The 25,439-nt window shown below is 40.1% G+C and overlaps 1 protein-coding gene across 3 annotated transcripts in view; it reads left to right on the top strand.

Moving 5' to 3' along the window:
- The window catches only part of tapt1b (transmembrane anterior posterior transformation 1b), a 115,890-nt gene that overhangs the window by 42,806 nt on the left and 47,645 nt on the right, over nucleotides 1-25,439 (top strand). For 2 of the 3 annotated variants that reach the window (XM_072557632.1, XM_072557726.1), the window contains exons 4-7: nucleotides 12,141-12,303; nucleotides 19,379-19,514; nucleotides 22,521-22,618; nucleotides 24,623-24,692. In XM_072557632.1, coding sequence (XP_072413733.1) covers nucleotides 12,141-12,303; nucleotides 19,379-19,514; nucleotides 22,521-22,618; nucleotides 24,623-24,692 — 467 coding nt within the window. The remainder of the gene's footprint in view (nucleotides 1-12,140; nucleotides 12,304-19,378; nucleotides 19,515-22,520; nucleotides 22,619-24,622; nucleotides 24,693-25,439) is intronic. The other variant, XM_072557815.1, reaches the window with a different exon arrangement.

Below are 25,439 nucleotides of genomic sequence, written 5' to 3'. Positions count from 1 at the left end.
CGGATGATCCCTGGAATGACAGGTCTAGCATGTGAGGAACGGCTGAGGATACTGGGATTGTATTCGTTGGAGTTTAGAAGTTAAGGGGAGACTTAATAGAGACGTACAAAATAATACATGGCTTGGAAAAGGTGGATGCTAGGAAATTGTTTCCGTTAGACGAGGAGACTAGGACCCGTGGACGCAGCCTTAGAATTAGAGAGGGTCATTTCAGAACAGAAATGCGGAGACATTTCTTCAGCCAGAGAGTGGTGGGCCTGTGGAATTCATTGCCACGGAGTGCAGTGGAAGCCGGGACGCTAAATGTCTTCAAGGCCGAGATTGATAGATTCTTGTTGTCTAGAGGAATTAAGGGCTACGGGGAGAACGCTGGTAAGTGGAGCTGAAATGTGCATCAGCCATGATTGAATGGCGGAGTGGACTCAATGGGCCGAATGGCCTTACTTCCACTCCTATGTCTTATGGTCTTATGGTCTTTTCCTCTGCTATATTGATGACTGTATCGGCGCTACCTCGTGTTCCCACAAGGAGGTTGAGAAGTTCATCCACTTTACTAACACCTTCATCCCGACCTCAAATTTACCTGGACCATCTCAGACTCCTCCCTCCCCTTCCTAGACCTCTCCATCTCTATCTCGGACGACTGACTCAACACGGACGTATACTATAAACCAACTGACTCCCACAGCAACCTAGATTACACCTCTTCCCACCCTGCCCCCTGTAAAAACGCCATCCCATATTCCCAATTCTTTCGCCTTCGCCGCATCTGCTCCCAGGAGGACCAATTCCAATACCGAACAACCCAGATGGCCTCCTTCAAAGACCGCAATTTCCCCTCAGACGCGATTGACAATGATCACCACCGCATCTCCTCCACTTTCCGCTCCTCCGCCCTTGAACCCCGCCCCTCCACTCGCCACCAGGACAGAGCCCCACTAGTCCTGACCTACCACCCCACCAACCTCCAGATACATCGGATCATCATTCGTCATTTCCGCCACTTCCAAACGGACCCCACCACCAAGGATATATTTACCTCCCCACACCTATCAGCGTTCCGGAAAGACCACTCCCTCCGCAACTCCCTTGTCAGATCCACACCCCCCCCTCCTGCCGCCGCCCCCACCCCCCCCACCCCACCCCCCCACCAACCAACCTCCACTCCCGGCACCTTCCCCTGCAACCGCAAAAAATGCAAAACTTGCGTCCTCACTTCCCTCCAAGGCCCCAAGGGATCCTTCAATATCCATCAGAAATACACCTGCACCTCCACACACACCATTTACTGCATCTGCTGCACCCGATGTGGCCTCCTATACATTGGGGAGACAGGCCGCCTACTTGTGGAATGTTTCAGAGAACACCTCTGGGGCACCCGCTCCAACCAACTCAACCACCCTGTAGCTGAACACTTTAACTCCCCCTCCCACTCCGCCAAGGACATGCAGGTCCTTGGCCGCCTCCATCGCCAGACCATGGCAACACAACACCTGGAGGAAAAACGCCTCATCTTCCGCCTAGGAACCCTCCAACCACAAGGGGTGAATGCAGATTTCTCTAGCTTCCTCATTTCCCCTACCCCCACCTTTTCTCAGTCCCAGCCCTCAGACTCAGCACCGCCTTCTTGACCTGCAATCTTCTTCCCGACCTCGCTGCCCCACCCCCTCTCCGGCCTATCACCCTCACCTTAACCTCCTTCCACCTATCACATTCCCAACGCCCCTCCCCCAAGTCCCTCCTCCCTACCTTTTATCTTAGCCTGCTTGACAAACCGTCCTCATTCCTGAAGATGGGCTTATGCCCGAAACGTCGATTCTCCTTCTCCTTTGATGCTGCCTGACCTGCTGTGCTTTTCCAGCAACACATTTTTAAGCTTTGTTGTAAATAATTGGTTACCCTATTCTGTAGTCTATATAAATATGACTATAGTTCATATGTACACTAATGTCTGTCTGGTAGTATTTCAGGATTGTTGGAAAATTTGCTGTGTAGTTTGCTCACTTCCTTTGTGAATCAGGGTCAGATTTCAATAATAATTTTAAGATTAATCTCAATTAGTTGAGTGGCTGACACCAGTTGCAAACATTGTGATTTCTATATTGAGTCAGCTGACCACTGTATAGACACTTTTTTTTGTGTATTTTTAAAAATGACAGGAAACTTCTTTTGAGCAAGATATATGGGAAAGAATTTTCCTATTAAACTAACAAAATACATTATTGCTTTAGTTATACAGTTCACTTTCATAACTTTATAATTACGTTAGGTGTTTAGCTTTATGCTCCAGTAGTTCTTTTGTTTCACTGCGATACGTATACAGGGGAACCTCAATTATCTGAATGTGATGGTGGGCAGTATTTCGTTTGGATAATTGATTATTTGGTTAATCGATTAAATACCTTTCCTCTGGGGCTCAGAGATTTTAAAGTCTGCTGCTCGTTCAGGATACTGCAGCAGCACACAGCGCGCCCTGCCTCCCAGTGAGACCACGCCCCCCCCCCCAACCCTGCCAACACCACCCCCAACCCCATCCAACACTGCGTTTTCTCCCCCCCCCCCCCAAACCCTGTACACCCATGCCCCCTCCCACCCATACACCCAACTGGACTGGACACCAATAACAAGACTGCTGCAGTGCCTTTGTAGGGTAAGTCTCCAAATAGCACTCACACTCACACAGAACTTTTTACTGCAACTTTTTGACAGTTTCCACCTTTGCCCTGTAAAGGACAATGTTGGAGAGATTATCTGGGAAAGGGGGGTTTAGGGTACACCCCTGTGTAGACCTCTAGGGAAAGTGTGGGGAGAGAGAGAGGGTGGGCAGTCAGTCATTTGGAGACCGTGCCTGTTTAATCACTGTAAACAAAAGACGCGATCACTGTTGGAAGCACATCTCGAGATCTCCTTCGGATAATCTGATTTTCAGATAATTGGTATCCGGATAATCGAGGTTCCTCTGTATGTAAAAAAGGCCATTTAGTTTAAAACTTCTGAGGTTTCAGCAAATATTGCATATCCTCAGTGCAGAAAATGATGATTTGAGCATCCTGAATTGCTGCAGTGTGTGGTGAAGATGTTCCCACAATGCTGTTAGGTAAGGAGTTGAAGGTTATGCCCCAGTGATGATGAAGGGACAGTGATGTACGTACAAAATAAGAACAGCAACTTGAATTTATGTAGCACCTTTCACATGGTAGAACATTAAAAGGCAGTTCACAGAAAGTTTAGAAAGCAGCACTTGACATAGGACCACACAGAGATCTTGGGTTAGGTGACCAAAATCTGGGCCAGAAAGGGAAGTTTTAAGGATTATCTTAAATTAGAAAAATGAGGTGAGGTTTAGGGATAATTCCAGAGCTTGTGGGCTTGATAACTGAAGACCAGTGGTGGAGCAATTAAAATCAGGAATGTTCAGGAAGACAGAAGAAAAGGAATTGAGACAGCTGAGATGCTGATGCAGGTTACGGAAATAGGGGGGTGTTGTGAGGCTGGAGGAGGTTACAAAGATTGGGAGGGTCGTGAGGCAGGTGGGAATTACAGATGTAGATAAAAATTTTGAAATCTGGGATCAGAATATAAAATGTTGGTGGTACTCAACCCAGAATCTTGAAGGTCATTGTGAACAGAGGGGGTGGGTAAACACATGGGCCTCAATAGATTGGAAGATTGAACATGGGAGGCCGAGTGGGAGTGTGTTAGGATAGTTAAATCTAAAGATAACGAATGGATGAAAATATTGGCACTGGATGAGCTGAGACTAGAGCGGAGTCCAGTGGGACATTGGTGAGGCCTCTTCTGGAGTATTGCAACCAGTTCTGGTAACCCAGTTGTAGGAAGGATATTATTAAGCTAGAAAGGGTTCAGAAAAAATGCACCAGAATGTTTCCAGGTATGGAAGGTTTGGGTTATAAAGAAAGTCTGGATAGGCTAAGACTTCTTTCACTGGAGAGTAGGAGATTGAATGGTGACCTTAGAGGTTTATAAAATCATGAGGCATACAGATAAGGTTAGTAGGTGTCTTTTCCTTAGAATGGTGAATTTCAAGACTATGGGGCATATTTTTAAGGTAGGGTAGTCTGCATATGGACTGAATTTCCTGAGGAAGTGGTGGATGTGGGTACAGTTACTATGTTTAAAAGGCACTTGAATAAGTACATGAATAAGAAAAGTTTGGAAGGACATGGGCCAGGAGCAGGCAGGTGGGACTAGTTTAGTTTGGGATTATGTTTGGCATGGACAGGTTGAACCGAAGAGTTTGTTTCCATGCTGCATGATTCTATGACACCATGACTATAGTCTATTTTGGTCATTTCTCAATGAAAAACTCCAATTGGTTGTTTTACAGCAAGTGCCTGCTGTTTAGATCATTCATAATTTTGCTTTCACAACCCCATTTAAGTTCTTAATTATTCATTACCTCAAGTAGCATTTTCTGACCTAAGTCCAAAACTTGACTTTGAAAGAAAGCAATTGCAGCTAAAACCATTCTTGGAATATTCCGAATTGTTTCACAATAGTCAAGTAATGCTATTTAGACAAATGCACCCGCCAACTTGTGCAAAGCAAGATGCTATGAAAGTAATTGATCTATCAACCTGGTTTTGGGGAAGTGAGGGAAGAGTGTAAGAAATACTGGACGAAATAGCTCCAGAATTCCCTGTTTGATTATCACTGGATCTTTATTTTAATGTTCAATATCAAGCTGGGGCTTGGTTACTTGATTTATTGACATAACAGTGATTATACTTTCAAAAGAGCCGAGCTGTCCATTGTAGTTTAACTTATAATTGTATTCCCATAACAATCTTATCTAATCAATAACCAAATCAAAGCAGCTGTTTTGTGACATCCAAATACAACGCAAGCTAAACTGAAACTCAACTGTTTCACCAGTTGCAAGTAAACCTCTGTAGAGAACAGTGATTGGTGTTGGAGAGCTATGAAATCTGTTTTCAGATTTCTTAATGCAGATTTTTTTCAGAAATAAATGGATAGATGTGTCAATTATTTCTTTCAAAAAAAAGGGCGAGCTAGCAAAGGACATTTCAAACCATTGTAGGATTCTGCAGTGTCCTCAGCTATAGCTGAGGTTTAAATAGTGACTTGGCATCAGTCTCCACTCATGGAAATAATCTGCATTATCAATATTGCTAATGCTGAATGTGTAAAATAGATGCAAAAATTTACCTTGCAAGAATTGAAGCTTCTGAAGCTAATTAGATTTCTGGCTATCATCACTTCACCTGCTCTTGTTTTAATGTGGTATTTGGAATATAGGTAACATTAGTCAACCATTATTTGTAATTCATCTTTTCTCTGCATTGAGCCATTAAAAGTCAACCCAGTGTGTGACTGGAGTTGACCACATGGTGGGGAAAAATATTAGATTAAATTCCATAAAGGACATCAGTGGATTAGTTGGGCATCTACAACAATGAGGCAGCTTGAATGATCATTTTCTTGTGTGAATTAACTGATTTACATAAAAATTGAATTTCAATTACTTTATGGTCAAGGATTTGAGCTAAGTACCTTTTGGTTACAAGGCCCAAACTATAAGCATGTATGCTGCATTGTTTAAAAAAAATGATATAAACCACTGACTCATCCATTTCAAACAATTCACCTGAGGTCTGGGATTGTTTCCATGAAATACAGAGAGCCTTGGGTGCTTTCAGTATCTTTTATACTGAACTGCATAGACCAATTTGTTTAGCTTTTGTTGGAAGATAGAGTTAGGTGTATATGGTACTTTTTTTTGAGAATGAGCATGAGGTTTTTAAAAGAACTTCAAAGTGCCACTGGAAAGAAAGTTCACTACCTTGATCAAACATTTCAAACAAGTTACAGAATTAGTGGACAGTAGTGGTGAATAAACTTGGTCAGTGCTAAGAAATATGTTGTGAGATTGACCAGCAGATCTTTATGTTGTGTGCACAGTGGAAGTCATAAAGATGTCAACCTTGTATGAGCTCAATCACTGCTCGAATCTATGTTGGGATGGTTGTTGTTCTTCAATATTCATGGTGAATTTGTGCTTTTGTTACTTCAAATCTCAACCATTCCAATGCATTACTGGTTGGTCTTCTGCCTTTCATAGTGTTGAGGTTATCCAGAAAATCTGCTCATAACTTGGCTCATTTTTAAGGAGCATCTCAATTTACAACAATAATGAGAATTTTAAAAATCCGTCTAAGGTTTGCTCCTCTTTATCTCTGTAGTCTTCTCTATCTTCATTACCTTCCAAAAGATTTGCACTTCTTTAGGTCAGGCCATTTGCACGTATCCAGTTTTGATTGTGCTATCGTAATGGCCATGCATTTAGTTGTCTAGCTCCCAAGCTCGGAAACATCCGCTCATAACTCACTTTCTGTATCCCATTTTTCTTCTTTCACACTCCTTAAAGTTTATCTCTTTGATCAAGCTTTTGGATAACTGACCTAATGTGGCTTGTTGTCATACTTCTGTTATGGACCAGGCCAGATCCCATCCAAACATTTCAAGAAAGTAGCCCGGACCCTAACTTTGTTTGTTGATTTAATAGGTTTACAGTGGATATTCCAGGAGAAATACAGCTGGTCAAATCGCTTAGTTTTAAACAGAATTTATTTACAAGATTACTGAATGAAACACAAACAAAAGAGAACAGAATACTGAATAACTTAACCTATCCAAACCCAACAGATTATCTCAACTTAATGATGCTGTTCCAAATACTTGCAACAGTCCCCATAAACACCTCTGGACACAGAAGGTAAAATCAAACGCAGGGTCTTATAGGAGAGAAATCAGAGAGAGAGTACGATCCTGGATCTGCTTCTTTGGGTCCAGCAGCTTTTTCAAAACCACTGCTAAAAACCAAACCAAACCAATGAAAAGCTGAGCTGGCAGAACTGGCCACTCTCTCTTTAATGTCCAAGATTTTTTTAACTTGAAAGCCTTCTGCCTAAGGCAGTATCTGTGAGCTGTTATCAAATTGGCCCTGAAACCCTTCAACCCCAGACTTTTTGGAGTCTGTGTCTTTTATGATTTCTCTGGGGGGGAGAAAACACCAAGGACAACAAACCTTGTTAAAGGAGCAGCATGGGTACACTTTGTTTTGTAGTGTTCCTGCCTTGAAATATTTCACTATATTAAAGACACCATGTCATATTAGTTGTTGCAGAAACAAGAGTACAGGTTAAACAAAATGTGCAGGAGTTGAGAATTTAGACAGAATGTCCATTTAAAACTTGTCCTTTTAACATTATAGATTTTAAAGGCAATTGATTTTAAAGTTTTTTTTTTGCTTTCAGAACTAAATTTAGTTTAATACTTCAAACGGAGGTATAGATAAACATCTTGGTATGTTTCTGTGTTTGTTCAGAACTTTTTTGGATTCTTTTATCTCTTGAACAGATCAGGGTCATTAAAATGCCAAACTATTTTGGGTATGCACGTTGAAACTTCTAAGTGTGTGAAGAGTTGTAGCTTCTATGACAATAGCCTGAAGTGGGAATGCCTTTGAAGTATCTTCCTCACATGGCTATCTTGCCATATTTTTTGGAACAATAACTTACTGGAGTTTTGGCAGCCATTTTGCATAGTTGGCTGGCTGACAACAGCAGTTTGTGTACAAAACTCCTCCCAGGGAGAATTCAAGAGAGTTATTGAAGAGGGTCCTTGGCAAAATGAGTTTAAGGAGAAAGGCTTTTAGAAATCAACTGCCAAAGGACTGCAGACAATCTGCAAGCATTGTGACTATAGAAATATGAGAAACAATAATTCCCTTTCTATATCTTTCTCTCCACCTCCCAACAAGCCCAATCCTGCTGAGTCCACCTGGAAAGGCAAGTGTAAACTAGTCAATGACAGAAATCATTAGCGGCTGAATCTGACTTCACTTTGGAAAAGGAAGCTTCAAAAAGTAACATGCCTGCAATGTACTTAGAGATTGATATTACTTTCAAATGTATAAATATCTTTTACTCTTAAATCTTTTTTGTTTCGACAAGTAATAACTTTTGCTTAGCAGAAGCAATTTTGAAATAAGTATCCTTTATCCTGCCTAAAGGCTAAAGCTTTGCTAATTATTTTTAAAATGAATCACTCAAAAGGGAGTTATGAACACATACACTTTAGGTCATGAAATGCTCTGTGGAAACGCCTTTTACATGGTTCTTATAATCTGTAGATTCAGTGGGGAAGTTGCCCATGCATGGTTGGTGTTTTTGTTCAATCTATTGCATCAGTGTGTGACACTATGATCTTTTGCTATAAATTTTGTGTCCTATGATCCTACTCCATTAGCTACCAGACAAAGGAGCAATGCTCCGAAAGCTTGTACTTCCAAATAAACCTGTTGGACTGCCACAAGGATTGATGCTGGGTCCTCTACTTGTCATCATTTATATAAATGATTTGGATGAGAGTATAAGAGGTATAGTTAGTAAGTCAGCAGATAACACCAAAATTGGAGGTGTAGTGGACAGTGAAGAAGGTTACCTCAGATTACAACAGGATCTTGATCAAATGGGCCAATGGGCTGAGGAGTAGCAGATGGAGTTTAATTTAGATAAATGCAAGATGCTGCATTTTAGAAAAGCAAATTTTAGCAGGACTTATACACTTAATGGTAAGGTCCTAGGAAGTGTTGCTGAACAGACACCTTGGGAGTGTGGGTTCATAGCTCCTTGAAAGTGGAATCGCAGGTAGATAGGATAGTGAAGAAGGTGTTTGGTATGCTTTCCTTTATTGGACAGAGTATTGAGTACAGGACTTGGGAGGTCATGTTGCGGCTGTACAGGACATTGTTTAGGCCACTGTTGGAATATTGCATGCAATTCTGGTCTCCTTCCTCTCGGAGAGATGTTGTGAAGGGTTCAGAAAAGATTTACAAGGATGTTGTCAGGGTTGAAGGATTTGAGCTATAGAGAGAGGCTGAGTAGGCTGGGACTGTTTTCCCTGGAGTGTTGGAAGTTGAGGGGTGACCTTTATAGAGGTTTACAAAATCATGAGGGGCATGGATAGGATAAATAGACAAAGGCATTTCCCTGGATTGGGGGAGTCCAGAACTAGGGGGCATAGGTTTAGGGTGAGAGGGGAAAGATATAAAAGAGACCTAAGGGGTAAATTCCTCACGCAGAGGGTGGTACATGTATGGAATTAGCTACCAGAGGAAGTGGTGGAGGCTGGTACAATTGCAACATTTAAGAGGCATTTGGATGGGTATATGAATAGGAAGGGTTTGGAGGGATATGGGCCGGGTGCTGGCAGGTGGGACTAGATTGGGTTGGGATATCTGGTCGGCATGGACATGTTGGACTGAAGGGTCAGTTTCTGTGCTGTACATCTCTGTGACTGGTTGTGTGATCTTTTGACTTTGTCCACCCCAGTCCAACACCGGCACCTCCACATCATGTGGTTAGTTTTGGCTGCAGAAGCTGTAAAGTCGCTTGCTTAAATCTGCAGTATGGATTATTGTTCAAAGACATTGAGGATCAATGATCAGTGTCACAAAGCTGTTGCAAAGGGAATGTGTTTCAGCTTTTGGGCAGAACAGTTAAATATCAACCAGAATTCAGTTCTCTGAGACCATGAGTTCTCTGAGTAATAAGTGCTGTGTGTAACTTAATCACCTTTGGCTGAAGGTACCAAATCGAGACAGAGTGGCCAGGTTTCTGAAGGACTTGATCAAAGCCTATTAAAACAATGAAGGGATTAGATCTTACTATTTGAGTTGACTAAACGGGGAGAATTGTGGTGTAACTAATCATTGTGTGGATATACAACTAGGTGCTGTGTTTACTACTACACTGCAATTAGGTGCCAAGTAACAATGTATGACCATGAACTATGTGGATAGCCGCAAATTAAATACTCTTTGAAGCTCCAATATTTTGAATTGAAAAATGTGATCATTTCAAACAAGAAAGCCTAACAGCATCAGTGAGTTAAGACCCAAATGTTTAAAAGGATTTAATATTGAACTGGATTGAGAAAAATTAACTCAAATTAGTACTAGGGAGAAAAACTAAGTAACCATGCAAAAATACATAGATACCATTGCAACAATAAATGTGTAGCTTCATCTATCTATTACATTCTCAGCTACCTACACCCTTCCGAGACCCACAACCCTCCCATTTATCACTGTCTCCCTGGCCCAGAAGACTCATTTCTGATGAAGGGCTTATGCCTAAAACATCGATTCTCCTGTGCCTCTGCCTCTGTCTGACCTGCTGTGCTTTTCCAGCACCACACTCTCGACTCTGTGATCTATAGCTTCTGCAGTCCTCACTTTCTCCCATCTGGTAACCGAGGAAGTGAGAAGAAAAATAAACCAATAAGTCCATACTCTAAGATGATAAGTTTGAGGGTATAACATCATATAACTGCATGAATGACTTGTTGCAGCAGTTCTCAGAAAAGAAATCCACAGAACTATTCCGATCCGGAAAAGGTATAGAAATGAGCCCATGATCATGAATCCGAAGCTTGATACTGGAGTACAGAGAAATATTATTTAAAGAAGTCAGTTTGTTTATCTTTAGTTTTTGTTGTAAACAAGATTCATTATTGGAATGGTTGTTCATGTACAGATCTTTATTTTCAAAGAATGTGTTGCATTGTTTGTATAATTTGTTGAACTCTGTGTATAACTGAATAATTAGAGTTCTGTATTTACTGCTGCATTACGGTCAGGTGCAGAGCATTCGTATATTGGTCTAGTAGCTACACAGAGAATTTGAGAAATACACTTCATGATGCTATAACATCTTGTCTCAAAGTGTGATTATTTAAAATTTATGATTATTTAAAATGATGGGGATCAGAAAACAATAGTGGGTGTCAATAAAGCAAGACTAGAGTTAGTTAGTATGCAGGTATAGCCTGTGATTAGTGAAGCAATTGGAGTTGTCCCATGGAACGGTGTCTTGTGCTGTTATGGTAATATCCCTACCTCTGAACATGGAAGCCTGATTTCAAGTGCCACCTATTCTTGAGGTTTGTGGTAACATCTCTAGGTAGGTTTTTGTAGAATAGAATTACTACAGAGTGCAAACAGACCATTTGGCCCAACAAGTCCACACCGACTCCCTCAAAAGTATCTCACCCAGATTCATCCCCCTACCCTATCCCTGTAACCCTTCATTTCCCATGGCTAATCCACCTAACACACACGTTCCTGAACGCTATGAGCAATTTAGCATGGCCACTCCACCTTAGCTGAACAACTTTGGAATATGGGAGGAATCCAGCGCACCCAGAGGAAACCCATGCAGATACTGAGAGAATGGAAATACTCCACACAGTCGCCTGGAGCCGGAATTGAACATTGGTCCTTGGTGCTGCGAGGCAGCAGTGCTAACCACTGAGGCACCAACTGCTAACATGTTGATTTAAAAAGATCTGGACTGATATAGTGGTAGTATCCCTATCTGTGAGCCAGGGAGCCTGTAAATTTGGAGACCTGATTTCAAGTCCTATCTGCTCCGAGGTGCTATTATGTCTTTAAAAAAATTGATTTGCAAATGTAAAAATGGACTGTTGGTATTTATGCAAGGGGAACAGAGAATGAAAGTAGGAAGGTATTATTGCAGCTATGAATAGGCTTAACTAGACTGCATCTAGAAATGCATTTATAAGTGGCAGGCATTCTTTGTGTTTCTAGGTTCTATCAGAAGAAGCAACAGTAGAATTAACTGAGATGCACCCCTTCTCGATTGGGTGCACTGCTGTAATAAAATTAGACTGCAAGCAGTTAGAAGTCTGAACTGCCTTTTCAGCCATTTATTCCTTCATGGGATATAGGTGTTGCTGGCTAAGGCAACATTTATTGCCAACCCTAATTTCCATGGAAAAGCTGGTAGTGATCAACCTGTAATCTTGAAAAAGTTGAACCTTGTTGAAAAAGTTATAACTGTCTAGATTACAGTGATGCTGGAAAAGCACAGCAGTTCAGGCAGCATCCGAGGAGTAGTTTTCTAGATCTGCAGTCATTGTTTTTACCCTTTTTAATTGATGTGTTTATCTTATAGTTGAGTAATGAATTATTTAGAAATAATTATTTTAATTACTACTGAACAGCCTCACTATTTCTAAAACACCTATTATGGGCTGTTTTGGAAATAAATGTTGTTTAATTTTATTCTCAGTGATGGAAGATTGCTACAACCTGCTCAGGTATGTGACATACTCAAGGCACTTATAATGGTCATCTGCTTTGTTATGATGCACTACGTGGATTATTCCATGATGTACCATCTCATTAGAGGACAATCTGTCATCAAACTCTACATCATCTACAATATGTTAGAGGTATGTAAGTAAAGTAAGAATTTTCTGTTGGATTGGTATAAATTAAAAGTTTATTTGTTTAAAAATCTAATTTGTATACCCAGAAAAATTTGTATCTGTCGTCTTTTAGGAGAGTTAAAATTGAGCAGAACAAGGTATGTTGGTTCTGTTGAAATTAAAATAATATTAATTTGTTTCAATTGCAAACTTCAATATTCCTGATAAAAATGAGGAATAGTCATCCTTTTAAAGTCAATAAATGTGAAGCTGGAAGAGTAAAGCAGGTCAGATAGCATCTGAAGATCAGGAACGTCAAATTTTCAGGCCGAAACCGTTTGTCAGGACTGGGGAGGGGGCTGGCAGCCTATTAGAAGTCACTGAATTTCCTTTTCATCATTTATTTTATTCCTTCATGTGAAGCTGGCATTGCTGGCTGGGGCAACATTTATTACCATCCCTAATTGCCCTGGAAAAGCTGGTAGTGATCTCCCTGTAATCTTGAAAAAGGTGAACCTTGTTGAATTGGCGGTTATTGTGATTGGTCACTGGGAAGAGTGGAGCAGATAGGTGAGTAGGAAGATGGATAGATTAGAATAGGTGAAGGTGGTGAGGAGTGAGGCTGGATATGGGATAAGGCTAGTGGGGACGAATTTTAAAGCTGGTGAAGTCGATGTTGAGGTAATTAGGCTGTAAGCTTCCCAGGCAAAATATAAGGTGTTGTACTTCCAGTTTCTGCCACACCTCACTCTGACAGTGATCTCCCTCCCCCCTTGCCAGTCCTGATTTTGGATGCTGTCTGACCTGCTGTGCTCTTCCAGCTTCACATCTATTGACTCTGACTTCCATCATCTGCAGTTCTTGCTGTCTCCTAGTCATCCTTCTATGTTTGTCCCATTACTAATATTCTTCATTTTTTTTTAGTTTTCTGTATTTTTACATAATCAAAGTTTTTTGGAACTGAAAGTAGATAGTTGGCCCCATTCCTGATGAAGGGCTCTTGCCATATCTTTTGGAACAATAACTTACTGGAGTTTTTAGTAGCCATTTTGACTCTGATCTGCAGACCTCACTTTCTCCTAGTTGGCCCATCATGTTTGCAACCTGAAAAAAGAGCCACTCAGTTGAATCCCACTTTTCAACATTCCGCCTGTAATCCTGAAGATTACAGCAATTAAAGGGCATATCCAGACTCCTTTTAAATAAGGCAAAAGTGAGGACTGCAGATGCTGGAAACCAGAGTCTAGATTAGAGTGGTGCTGGAAAAGCACAGCAGGTCAGGCAGCATCCAAGGAGCAGGAAAATCGGCGTTTCGGGCAAAAGCCCTTCAGGAATGAAGGCAGGGAATCTCCAGGGTGGAGAGATAAATGGGAGGGAGATGGGGCTGTGGAGAAGGTAGCAAAGAGTACAGTAGGTGGATGGGGGTGGGGATGAAGGTGATAGGTAGGAAGCAGATGTGGCTGTAATAGTGAGTCAGTTTCAGGACATGGTTGAAGAGCTTCAGAGCAGAGGAGATGACCTGGGGATTGCAGTGAGAGAGAGCTGTCTCTATCATCCTTTCAGGCAGTGAAGTCCAGACGCTACCATTGTCTGGATAAAAAATAAGTTCTCATCTCTCAACTAATTACTTCTTAATCATAGAATCCCTACATGTGGAAGCAGGCTGTTTGGCCCACCGACCCTTTGAAGAGCATTCCCACCCAGATCAATCCCCCTGTATTCCCCATGGCTAATCCACCTAATCTGCACATCCCTAAACACTATGGGGCAATTTAGCATGGGGGAGGGGTCTAGATTAGAGTGGTGCTGGAAAAGCACAGCAGGTCAGGCAGCATCCAAGGAGCAGGCAATTTAGCACGATCAATCCACCTAACCTGCACATCTTTGGACTGTGGGAGGAAGCTGAAACACCTGGAGGAAACCCATGCAGGCACTGGGAGAATATGCAAACTCCACACAGACAGTTGCCCGACGCAGGAATTGAACCCAGGTGCTAACCACTGAGCCACCGTGCAGCTGTGATAAATGTTTCCCAGCACAATCAGTCAATATAAAATCACAAGGGGGAATATTTTATGTCAATTGTATTTTGGAAAACAGAAGAGTGAAAGCCTCCCCAGTTATTCTTCCTTCAGACACTGAAAAAATCAGTAACACTATAGTTTAAATCAGTTATCACAAATAACAGAATTTAAACTGCTTTGTCTGAAATTTTATTTAAGTTCATCAACTTTTAAAGCAGAACGGATAAAATGATTAGCAAAGCTTCACAAGACTCCCAAGTGATGCAGGAAAAGAATTTGCTAAATTACACTACCAACTCATTCCTTCAGTAATGCCCTTAATTTCTTGCTTACTCTGGTTCTGACCATAAAACAACTTTTCATATGTCACTTTTGATTCTACTCTATTACAATGTTTGTTTGTAAAGAATATAAGTATCCATCATAAAGTTTATAATTCATCATTGTGATTGAGCAAATTATAGAAGTTGCAAAGTATTATTTTAAATCTATTGCCCCTAGTCCATGATCTCTCTGCATCAGGCCAATCAATTTTGTACATCTCAACAAATCTCCTTTCAGTATCCTCTGTTCCAAAGAAAGCAATCCAGTCTGCCCAATGTTTCCTCATAGCTGCATTTTTCCAATTCCAATAATATCCTTGTAAATCTCCTCTGTACCATTTCTAGTGTAATTTATATATGTTCTATAATGATGTGACCAGAACTGCACATAATACTCGGGTTGTGATCTAAGTAATGACTTATACTGTTCCAGCATAATCTCCCTGCTCTATATTCTATACTGTGGCTAATAAAGGAAAGGACTATGTCATCTTTAACCACTTTATGGGTCTATTCTGTTAACTTTAAGAATCTGTGAACATTTACTCCAAGGTCCCCCTCACTTCCTTTACACCTTTCAGTATTGTCCCATTTATAGTGAATTCTCTTACCTGTTGGTCTTCCTCAAATTTATCCTTTTGGAATTTCTATGCTTTGAATTCCATTTGTCACTTGTCTGTCCATCTAACCAGACCATTGATTATCTTCCTGTAGTCTACAGCTGTTTTCTCTGCCTTCAGTTGAATGTCCAGTAGTTGTCACCTGCAACGTTCTTGATTGTACCTCCTACATTTACATCCAAACCATCAATATATATCAGAACAAGCAAGAGACCTTGTATAGAACCATACAGAACTCCACTGGAAACAGCCTTCCTGTTGCAAAAATAGCCATTAGTAATTACTGTTTCCTGCCACTGAACCAGGTTTGTATCCAATTTGCTCCATTCCTGTAAATTCCATGGGCTTTTTAAAAAATATCAGTCTGCCATTTGGGACCAAAAGTCTTACTAAAGTTCATATATGCTTCATTAATTGCATGCCCTCAACAACCATCCTTGTTACTGCCTCAAAAAAAAGTCAGAGTCAAACAGTCTTTTCTTATCAAATCCATGCTGACTATCCTTGATTAATCTGAGCCTTTCTAAGTAACAGTTTATCCTGTCTTTTAGAATAACTCCATTGTCTCCTGTCGGTTTCATAGTAAAAAGATTTGCGCACTGCTCTATGGAATGAGACTATTATTGAAATTCATGGGAACAGGAAATTGGTGTAAGAAAAGGGCATTCAGCCCTTTGAGCCTGCTCTGTCATTCAATATGATCATAGTTAATCATCCAACTCAGTACTTTTTTTTCTCTCCCCATATCTTTGATCCCTAACTCTTTACAATTGTGCAGTTCCATGGACTTGTCTCTGTTTAATCTGATCAAATAACCATAGCTAAATCATTCAGTGAAATAAAACTTCATTATACCTTTTGCCTTTAGTAAATATTCCAGTTCTGTTTGCTTTTCGTGCAGAAAGGCAAATAGTGTGTTCAGAGAAAATCTGTCCCTTTTCATCAATTTATCTATTTTAGATTTTGATTTCTCACCTGCCCTAGCTCCCTGTCCCTTTCACCTCCCTGGCCTTGTGTGCAATCAGACAGTCCAGGTATTTTTTTCTGTGCTGCCTTTCCCAAGGTGAAGTTACATCTGAGTTTCCAAGCAAACCTGTTTTTCCCCCCCCATCCTGAACAAAACTGGCAAATCAATTACAATATGTTCTTCCACTTGAATGCTAAATTAACTTGAATATGAAATGTATTCAGATAATTGCTGTTGCTGACGAAATGGTCAACTAATGGTTTCTGTTCAGTGCTGATCATATCTTCTGTAATCAATTGACTGAATTTGACCGATTTAACCTTGTATCATTAACATGAGAAATACACACAAACGAAACTCCAATTAACTGCTGGTCGGTGACATTAATTAGGGCTCTTGTGATGTAATGGTAGCATCCTTAGATCGAAGTCAGATGGCCGGATTCAAAACCTACCTGCTCCAGACATGTGTACTAACATCTCTGAACATTAGGTTGACTAGAAGACATGTAATCTTAGATTAATAGACTACTTATGGCACTGTGATAGTGTCGCTAGCTCTGGCTGCAGGTCCCACTACCAGCACCACACCACCCCTCAAACCAGGCAAGGTTTGAAGGTAGCAAAAGAGGGAAAGATAGATTCTAATGCAGTAAAATCTTGCAATATATTCAATGTTTAAAGATGGTACTGGAAAAGAAACAGCCTGTGTTTTGCATGCAAAAAATGCTTTTCATTGTATTTTTATGTACATATGACAATAAATCTAAATCTAAAACAGTGCACTGACTCCTCCACATCATCTTGGGTACTCTCCCTCTATTTATTGTCAGTCATTTTCTTTTTGTAAAAAAATTAATTTTTGTTGAAAATTAACGCTTTTTTTTAACCAGCATGTATCGAGGCTGTGCCTTCATCTGTCTTGTTTTCCCTTTGCCCACTCTAGGCCTGCTGTTTATTTTTCAAGCATTTAACTTGACCTATGTCTCTGAATTAGTATCCAGTTCAATATCTTCTTTTTATTAGTGTTCATGCGAAGTGTTAATTCTGTGACAAATATTTAGTATAAGGTAGGAACATAAAAGTTGAGAGTGTTGTAAAGCGGAGGTTGACCCCTCCACCCCGAAAACTAAAACCGAAATGTTCAATGAGGAGCACCTTGCCCTATAATCTATAAAATGAGTGTGAAAAGTAATGTAACCTGCTTTTCAGCAACCTCCTAGAGGTTGAACAAAATAAATCCCTGACACTAACTTTAAAATTAACAAGTAACAATTTATCTAACACTAACCGTGTCATAGAGATGTACAGCATGGAAACAGACCCTTTGGTCCAACCTGTCTATGCCAACCAGATATCCCAACGCAATCTAGTCCCACCTGCCACCATCTGGCCCATATCCCTCCAAATCCTTCCTATTCATATACCCATCCAAATGCCTCTTAAATGCTGCAATTTGTACCAGCCTCCACCACATGGCAGCTCATTCCATACACGTACCACCCTCTGTGTGAAGATGTTGCCCCTTAGGTCTCTTTTATATCTTACCCCTCTCACCCTAAACCTATGCCCTCTAGTTCTGGACTCCCGACCCCAGGGAAAAGACTTTGTCTTTTTATCCTATCCATGCTCCTCATTATTTTGTAAACCTCTAGTGAACAAATTTAATTGAACTATTAACATACTGAATAACTTCTGTCTAACTACTAACTAATCCTGAATAAAGCAAGATTTTAATAGTATGTTGTCCCAATAAATACCAGTCCCATTCATATATTCAAAAAAAAGAATTTAGTCTCTTGAAATAACAGCCAGGTTACATGTCTTCTGGAGTGTTCTGTGCCTTCTCTGTCAATTCTTCCATCAGGAATGCCTTCTCCATCATTGGTACCATTAATATTTGGATGGTGCTTTCTCCAAGACGTGAATGAAGCTGCGAGAGCCAGCAATTCTCTCTCGAGATCTGAGGGCTGTTAGCTCTGGCAGATTGCAGTTTGCTCTGGGTTCTTTGTCCAACTGCACCCTTCTTTTATACCCTTGATGACATGTCAATATTTCTTACAGTAGGATTTGTCCTATGTTGTCAAAACCATTAGATTTAAATTTAATAGGTTTTTGGTATCTAAGTACCTGGTTCAAATTAGCTAAATTCAAAAGACTCTTGTCTTGGTAAAAACTGCTGCTTGGCCTGCTAACTGTGTACAGCCTTTTGATACAGATGTTTCAATTTGGGTGCTCTCTGTGTACTTGCAAACTTTCAAGCTGCTGATCACAGATATCCATTTTAAATCTCTAAGCACTGACAAAGTGCCATCTTTTAAAGGGATCACACAATGCTTTCTTCTCCAAAGCATTTTACAATTTTAGAAACACCAAATTCTAACTTTCCACATCCCAATCTACAATTACTCTACCCAACTTCACAACAAGAACAAGAGTTGGACTTGACCATTGAGCCTTCCCTGCCCTTTGATAAGCTCATGGCTGATCTGATTGTGTCTTCTACTTGCTTGCTAGCACCTAAAACTTTACTCTCCCTTGTTAGTCAAGAACCTATTTAACTTGTTCTGAAACACATTTGCTGACTCTGTCTTCATTGCTTTCTGGTGGAGTGAACTCCACAGCATAATGACCTTGAAAAGAAAATCTCCTCATCTATCTTAAATGGGACATCCCTTATTTTTAAACATTTTCCTATCCTTTTGTCAGAAGGGGAAACACCCTCTGAACATCAACTCTGTCAAGTCTCCTCAGGATCTTTATTTCTTTCAGTAAGATCATCTCTTGTTTTTTTTCCCCCAAGCTTCAACGGATATAAGCCCAACTGATTCAACTCTTGTTCATAACACCAACCCTCCATCCAAGAAATTAGTCTGCTGACCCTTCCCTGCATTGCTTCAAATGCAATTTGATCTTTTTTAAACAAAACAAAACTGTGTACAGTACTCCAAATGTGAGTTGCAATACCCTGTATAGCTATAGCAAAATATCCTTACTTGTAAAATTCCATTTTTCTTAAGTGACAGTATTTTCTGTATTTTATCACTTGCTGTACCTACGCACTAAAGTTTTGTGATTCATCTGTCATATTGATTTTATTTTTACTGGGTCTGATGGCTGTAGAGACTGTTCCATTACTATTAACAATGGCTGATTTTTTTCATAGGTAGCAGATCGCCTGTTTTCTTCCTTTGGACAAGATATTTTGGATGCACTGTATTGGACAGCCACAGAAACTAAAAAGAAGAAACGAGCTCATATTGGGGTGATACCTCATTTCTTAATGGCTGTGCTTTATGTCTGTATCCTTTGAGAATCACCTTATTAAAGCTACTAGGTTTATTAACTGTTTTAATCAATTCTGCTTGTTAATTAAAAATTTAAGTTTAGCATATTATTTATACATAGTTGTGCACAATTTATTGAAAGTTGAACGTTGTTATCTGTCCTTTGTTTCCTAAACATCTCTTTTGTAGCATTAATTAAGTTACTTATTGCTTTCTCTCCTTAAATGTAAGCATTGCTGAATAGTTTTGAAGTATAATCTTAGTTATCAAAACGTGTGCTAACAAGATGCAGTAGCAGATGCAAAATTATACTGGACCATCATTTGCTGTCAAAATCATTGGAGGCTAATGGTGCTCCTTGTTGTTTCTGCACAAGTGCTACAGCAATTGCAAGCAAGGGTAAATGTATTGCTAAACAGCAAAAGCAAAAGTTTGTTACTCATTATATGAAACAGGAGCAAAAACAGACTATTCTGCCCATTAGAGATGCTCTGGTGCACTGTCAAAGATGTGCTGTTCCACATTAGTTGCAGAAAAATGAAATCATCTTGACTGGTTCACTATCAAAACGTAATAACTGACATTCATTTGCTATATTTGTGCTGTAGCTATGAAATAAACTCGACATGGAAAGTTGGCTCGTTCCTTTAGTTTGTGTATGTTCAGAAATGCTGTATGGCTTAATCTCTGCCAAGCAACCTCTCTGGCACTGAAATCTTTTTGATTCTTTTTCATGGGATGTGAGCATTGCTAACAAAGCCAGTACTTATTGCCTAACTCAATCTACTCAACTATTAACTTTTCTGAGTCAAATGTTGCCCCGTAGGCCCCTTTTAAATCTTTCCCCTCTCACCTTGAACCTGTGTCCCCTCTAGTTTTGAACTCCCCCAACCTCAAAAACAGATCTTGTATATTTACCCTATCCATGCCCCTCATGATTTTATAAACTTTTATAAGGTCACCCCTCAGCCTCTGATGCTCCAGGTAAAATAGCCCCAGCCTATTCAGCCTTTCCTAATAGCTCAAACCCTCCAATCCTGACAGCATTCTTATAAATCTTTTCTGAACCCTTTCAAATTTCATAACATCCTTCCTATGGCAGGAGACCAGTATTGCATGCAGTATTCCAAACATAGACTAATTAAATGTCCTATACAGCTCCAACTCTTATAATCAATGCATTCACAAATAATGGCAAGCATACCAAATGCCACCTTTACTCCCCTATCTACCTGCACTCCAATCTTAAGGAACTATGAATCTGCACTCCAAAGTCTCTTTGTTCAGCAACGCTACCCAGGATCTTACCATTAAGTGTATAAATTCTGCTTTGATTTGCCTTTCCAAAATGCAGCACTTCCATTTACCTAAATTAAACACCATCTGCCACTCCTCAGCCTATTGACCCATCCGATCAAGATCCCGTTGTACTCTGAGGTAACCACCTTCACTGTCCACTGTCAATTTTGGTGTCATCTGCAAACATGCAAGGCATGCCTCCTATGTCCACATTCAAATCATTTTTAAAAATGATGAAAAGCAGTGAACTCAGAACCGATTCTTGTGGAACACCGCTGGTCACAGGCCTCCAGTCTGTCTTCTACCTTCAAGTCAGTTCTATATCCAAATGGCTAGTTCTCCCTGTATTCCATGTGGTCTAACTTTGCTAACCTTGTCAAATGCCTTACTGAAGTCCATATAGAGAACATCTCCAGGACACCTGCACCAACCCCACTGCCCCGTGGCAGAACACTTCAATTTCCCTCCCACTCCGCCGAGGACATGCAGGTCCTGTGCTGCCTCCACCGCCACTCCCTCACCACCCAACACCTGGACGAAGAACGCCTCAACTTCCGCCTTAGGACCCTTCAACCCCATGGCATCTATGTGGATTTCACCAGTTTCCTCATTTCCCCAACCCCACCTTATCGCAGTTCCAACCTTCCAGCTCAGCACTGTCCTCATTACCTTTCCTACCTGTCCATCTTGCTTCTCACCTATCTGCTCCAACTTCCCCTCTGACCTATCACCACTACCCCCACCTCCATCCACTTTTTGCACTCTCAGCTATCTTCTTCCACCCCCACCCCCCCTCCCATTTATCTCTCCACCCCTGAGACTCCCACCCTCATTCCTGATGAATGGCTTTTGCCCGAAACGTCGAGTTTCCTGTTCCTCGGATGCTGCCTGACCTGCTGTGCTTTTCCAGCACCACACTCTCGACTCCATATAGATCACGTCCACTGTTCTGCCCTCACCAGTCCTCCTTGGTGCTTCTTCAAAAAATTCAATCAAGTTAGTGAGACACGAGTTCCCACACATAAAGCCATGTTGATTATCCCTGATCTGATTTTGTCCTTCCAAATACATGTAAATCCTGTCCCTCAGGATTCCCTCCAACAAATTGTCCACCATTGATGTCAGGCTCACTGGTCTGTAGGTCCCTGGCATCAATATTTAATTTTGTTTTCTGCTGCTTTTAATCTTAGTCAAATCTTTCCTTTATTTTTCTTTCTGTACTAGTTTTCATTTGTATTTATCCACTCTAATTTTCTTATTTACAATGTATTCTCCATCATTACCTTTATGATCTTTCAGTCAAATTGATTCAAGAAATACAGACATATTTTACCTGCTCATTTGGATCCCATGTGTCATGTTTCCTTTATTGCAAAATTATCAGCTTATGCTTCCAATAACTTATCCAAAATAACATTATAATTCAGCAAAAGAAAGTCTTATCTACTCTACTCCAGCAAATAATGGTTAAATGATGCATAAAAAAAAAGGCAAAGTCTATGATATTCTCTAGTTGGTGGTACTAAAAGGTGTCTTTGTGCTGTTTCTTTTATGTGCATATACTTTAACATGGTAACAAGTTTATTTTGTATATTGTAATATTAACAATAATAGGTAATTACAAGAGTAATAAGCAATTTTAATAGTTATATTTCTGTACTATAAATTTTCTGTGCTTCTGTTTCCCTTTTTTTTGCTCAAACCTTAACAATTTTATTCCAGTCCTTCATACAATTCTGGTCATGGTACAAGCAACAACTTTGAATGTTGCTTTCAACTCCCATAACAAGTCATTACTTACCATCATGATGTCAAACAATGTGAGTATTTTTGTGCCCAAAATATTTCAAGCGTGATTTCCTTCAGCTTTACTTGCAGTATAGTACTTGATCTGATTTTCAGATTTTAAAAAAAATCATATTTTATGCACGTGCGAATTCTAAGGATAGCTGAAGTGCATATATTTGAAAATTTCACCTCATTAAAAACCAGTATTTTAAAATTTTAGAATGACTCAAAACAGAAGGTGACCATTCGCTCTATTGTATTCGTGCCAGCTCTTGGGAAGAGCTATCCAATTGATGTCAATGGCCTGATCTGTTCTCACAAACCTGTAATTTTTGCCCTTCAAGTATTTATTCAGCTCATATTTGCATATTACTACCATAATCCTTTTCATGCAGTGATTTCAGGATCATAGCAATTCACTGTGTAGAAAAGATGAATGTTTCCTGATGTCACCATTGATTCTTTTGCTTTCCAACTTAAGTCTGTACTCTCTGGTAACTTTTTTTTTTAGTAGTTCATGGAATGAGGTGTTGCTGGCTAGACCAGCGTTTGTTGCCCATCCCTAATTGCATAGAGGGATATGAAAAGTGGGTGTGGAGTCACATGGAGGCTTGACCAAGTAAAAGATGGCAGTTTCCTTTCCTAAAGGGCATTAATGAACCAGAAGTGTTTTTCCTACAATTGGCAATTTGTGGTCATCATTAGACTCTTAATTCCAGATTTTTAGTGGATTCGAATTCCGCCATTGACCATGGTGGGATTCAAACCCAAGTCCCCAGAACATTAACTGGGTCTCTGGATTAACAGTCCAGCAATATTACCTCTAGGCCATCACCTCCCTTGATTATTTTGCCTCTGGAAACTGTTTGTCTTATTTACTCTATTAAAATTATTCATAATTTTGAGCACCTTGGTTTGGAAACAGAAGTATGTACTGTAGTTTTTAAATGTAATAAGGGCAACATAGCTCCCTCCTCTTCTTTCTGCCCCACCTCCTACATGTTTCTCCCTGCCCACTCTTCCAGCCACTTTTTCCATTACATCATGACCCTGCCCACTTGTCCTCCCACATTTTGGAATTTTTGAAATCAATATGTTAGTGCAATTTGAACATTCCAACAAATGAGAAACCTGACAAGTTATGTTTTGCTTCAAATATAGCCCTAGCTAAGATCTAACTTCTAACTGCACAGCAAGTGGCAGCTTTTCAACAAGTATGTCACTAATTTACAAAATCAGAAATTTTGATTATCTCTGACAAGCAGTCATACAAAGTTCAAAAGGCAAAATTGTTCCAGAAATTGTATTCTCATTTTAAAAAAAAAAGCAGTCCTTTCATATTGCTTTCCTTTGTTGGTCAGAGTATTGAGTACAGGAGTTGGGAGGGCATGTTGTGGCTGTACAGGACATTGGTTAGGCCACTGTTGGAATATTGCATGCAATTCTGGTATCCTTTCTATCGGAAAGATGTTGTGAAACTTGACAGGGTTCAGAAAAGGTTTACAAGGACGTTGCCAAGTTTGGAGGATTTGAACTATACAGGGAGAGGATGAACAGACTGGGGCTGTTTTTCCTGGAGGGTCGGAGGCTGAGGGGTGACATTATAGAGCTTTACAAAATCATGAGGGGCGTGGATATGATAAATAGACAAAGTCTTTTCCCTGGGGTGGGGGAGTCCAGAACTAGAGGGCATAGGTTTTAGGGTGAGAGGGAAAAGATATAAAAGAGACCTAGGGAGCAACTTTTTCACGCAGAGGGTGGTAGGTGTATGGAATGAGCTGCCAGAGGAAGTGGTGGAGGCTGGTACAATTGCAACATATAAAAGGCATTTGGATGGGTATATGAATAGGAAGGGTTTGAAGGGACATGGACAGGGTGCTGGCAAGTGGGACTAGATTGGGTTGAGATATCTGGTTGGTATGGACGGGTTGGACCGAAGGGTCTGTTTCCGTGACTGTACATATCTATGACTCTACTGAGGATGTATTTTGCTGTTTAATATGCTCGGACTGATTTTAAATGTTTTTCTTAAATAGTTTGTAGAAATAAAAGGAAGTGTTTTCAAGAAGTTTGAGAAGAACAATCTGTTCCAGATGTCCAACAGTGGTATGTACAATTGTGTAAGCCAATATTTAGCTCAGTTGGAGAAAAAAAAGGACCATTCATTTCATAAACTTGGAACTATTTTTTCAAGTTTGATTCAAATCGGGGGATAAAATTTTGTTTTTGACATCTTGTATGTTAAAAGTGCAATATGATGACAAGTTCTAGTTTTTGTTTTGGGGCAATGGGCAAGTTGCAGCCAAAATGCACTTGAAATGAAGCTGTTAGTTAAAACTTCCAGTTTATGGGAAGAGTAATTTACATAATCACAAATTTAAATCCTAAATGCACCAGCCTGGTTGGGCAGCCTAACAGAAGATAATTGTCTTTTTTTTTAACCCTTTCCATTAAAAATATATTTAAGAATCTAAGAATAGTGACCCTTTGCAATTTTATTCTGAAACGTTTTCATTATTAAGTATACAGTTCTTTACCTGTGAGTAACCTGATTTAAAATTGCTAAAATCTACTTAAAAATAGAGTATACTGAACTGTTTGATATTTTCATATTGGGAGGTGGCGGTGTGGTGATAATATTACTGTACTAGTGACCCCACAAAGAAGATGGTGAAATTTTAATTCAATGAAAATCGGAATTAAAAAAAACTAGCCTGCTGGTAACTGTAACTGTTGTCAGTTGTTGAAATAATCCATTTGGTTCATTGGGGAAGGGACTTGTCATGCATACCTGGTCTGGACTAAAATGTGAATTCAAACCCATAGCAATATGGTTGACTGTTAAGTGGGAAA

The sequence above is a fragment of the Chiloscyllium punctatum genome, chromosome 1 (genome assembly GCF_047496795.1).
Source record: "Chiloscyllium punctatum isolate Juve2018m chromosome 1, sChiPun1.3, whole genome shotgun sequence".
Taxonomy (NCBI): domain Eukaryota; kingdom Metazoa; phylum Chordata; class Chondrichthyes; order Orectolobiformes; family Hemiscylliidae; genus Chiloscyllium; species Chiloscyllium punctatum.
This window is presented reverse-complemented; position numbering and strand designations above follow the sequence as displayed.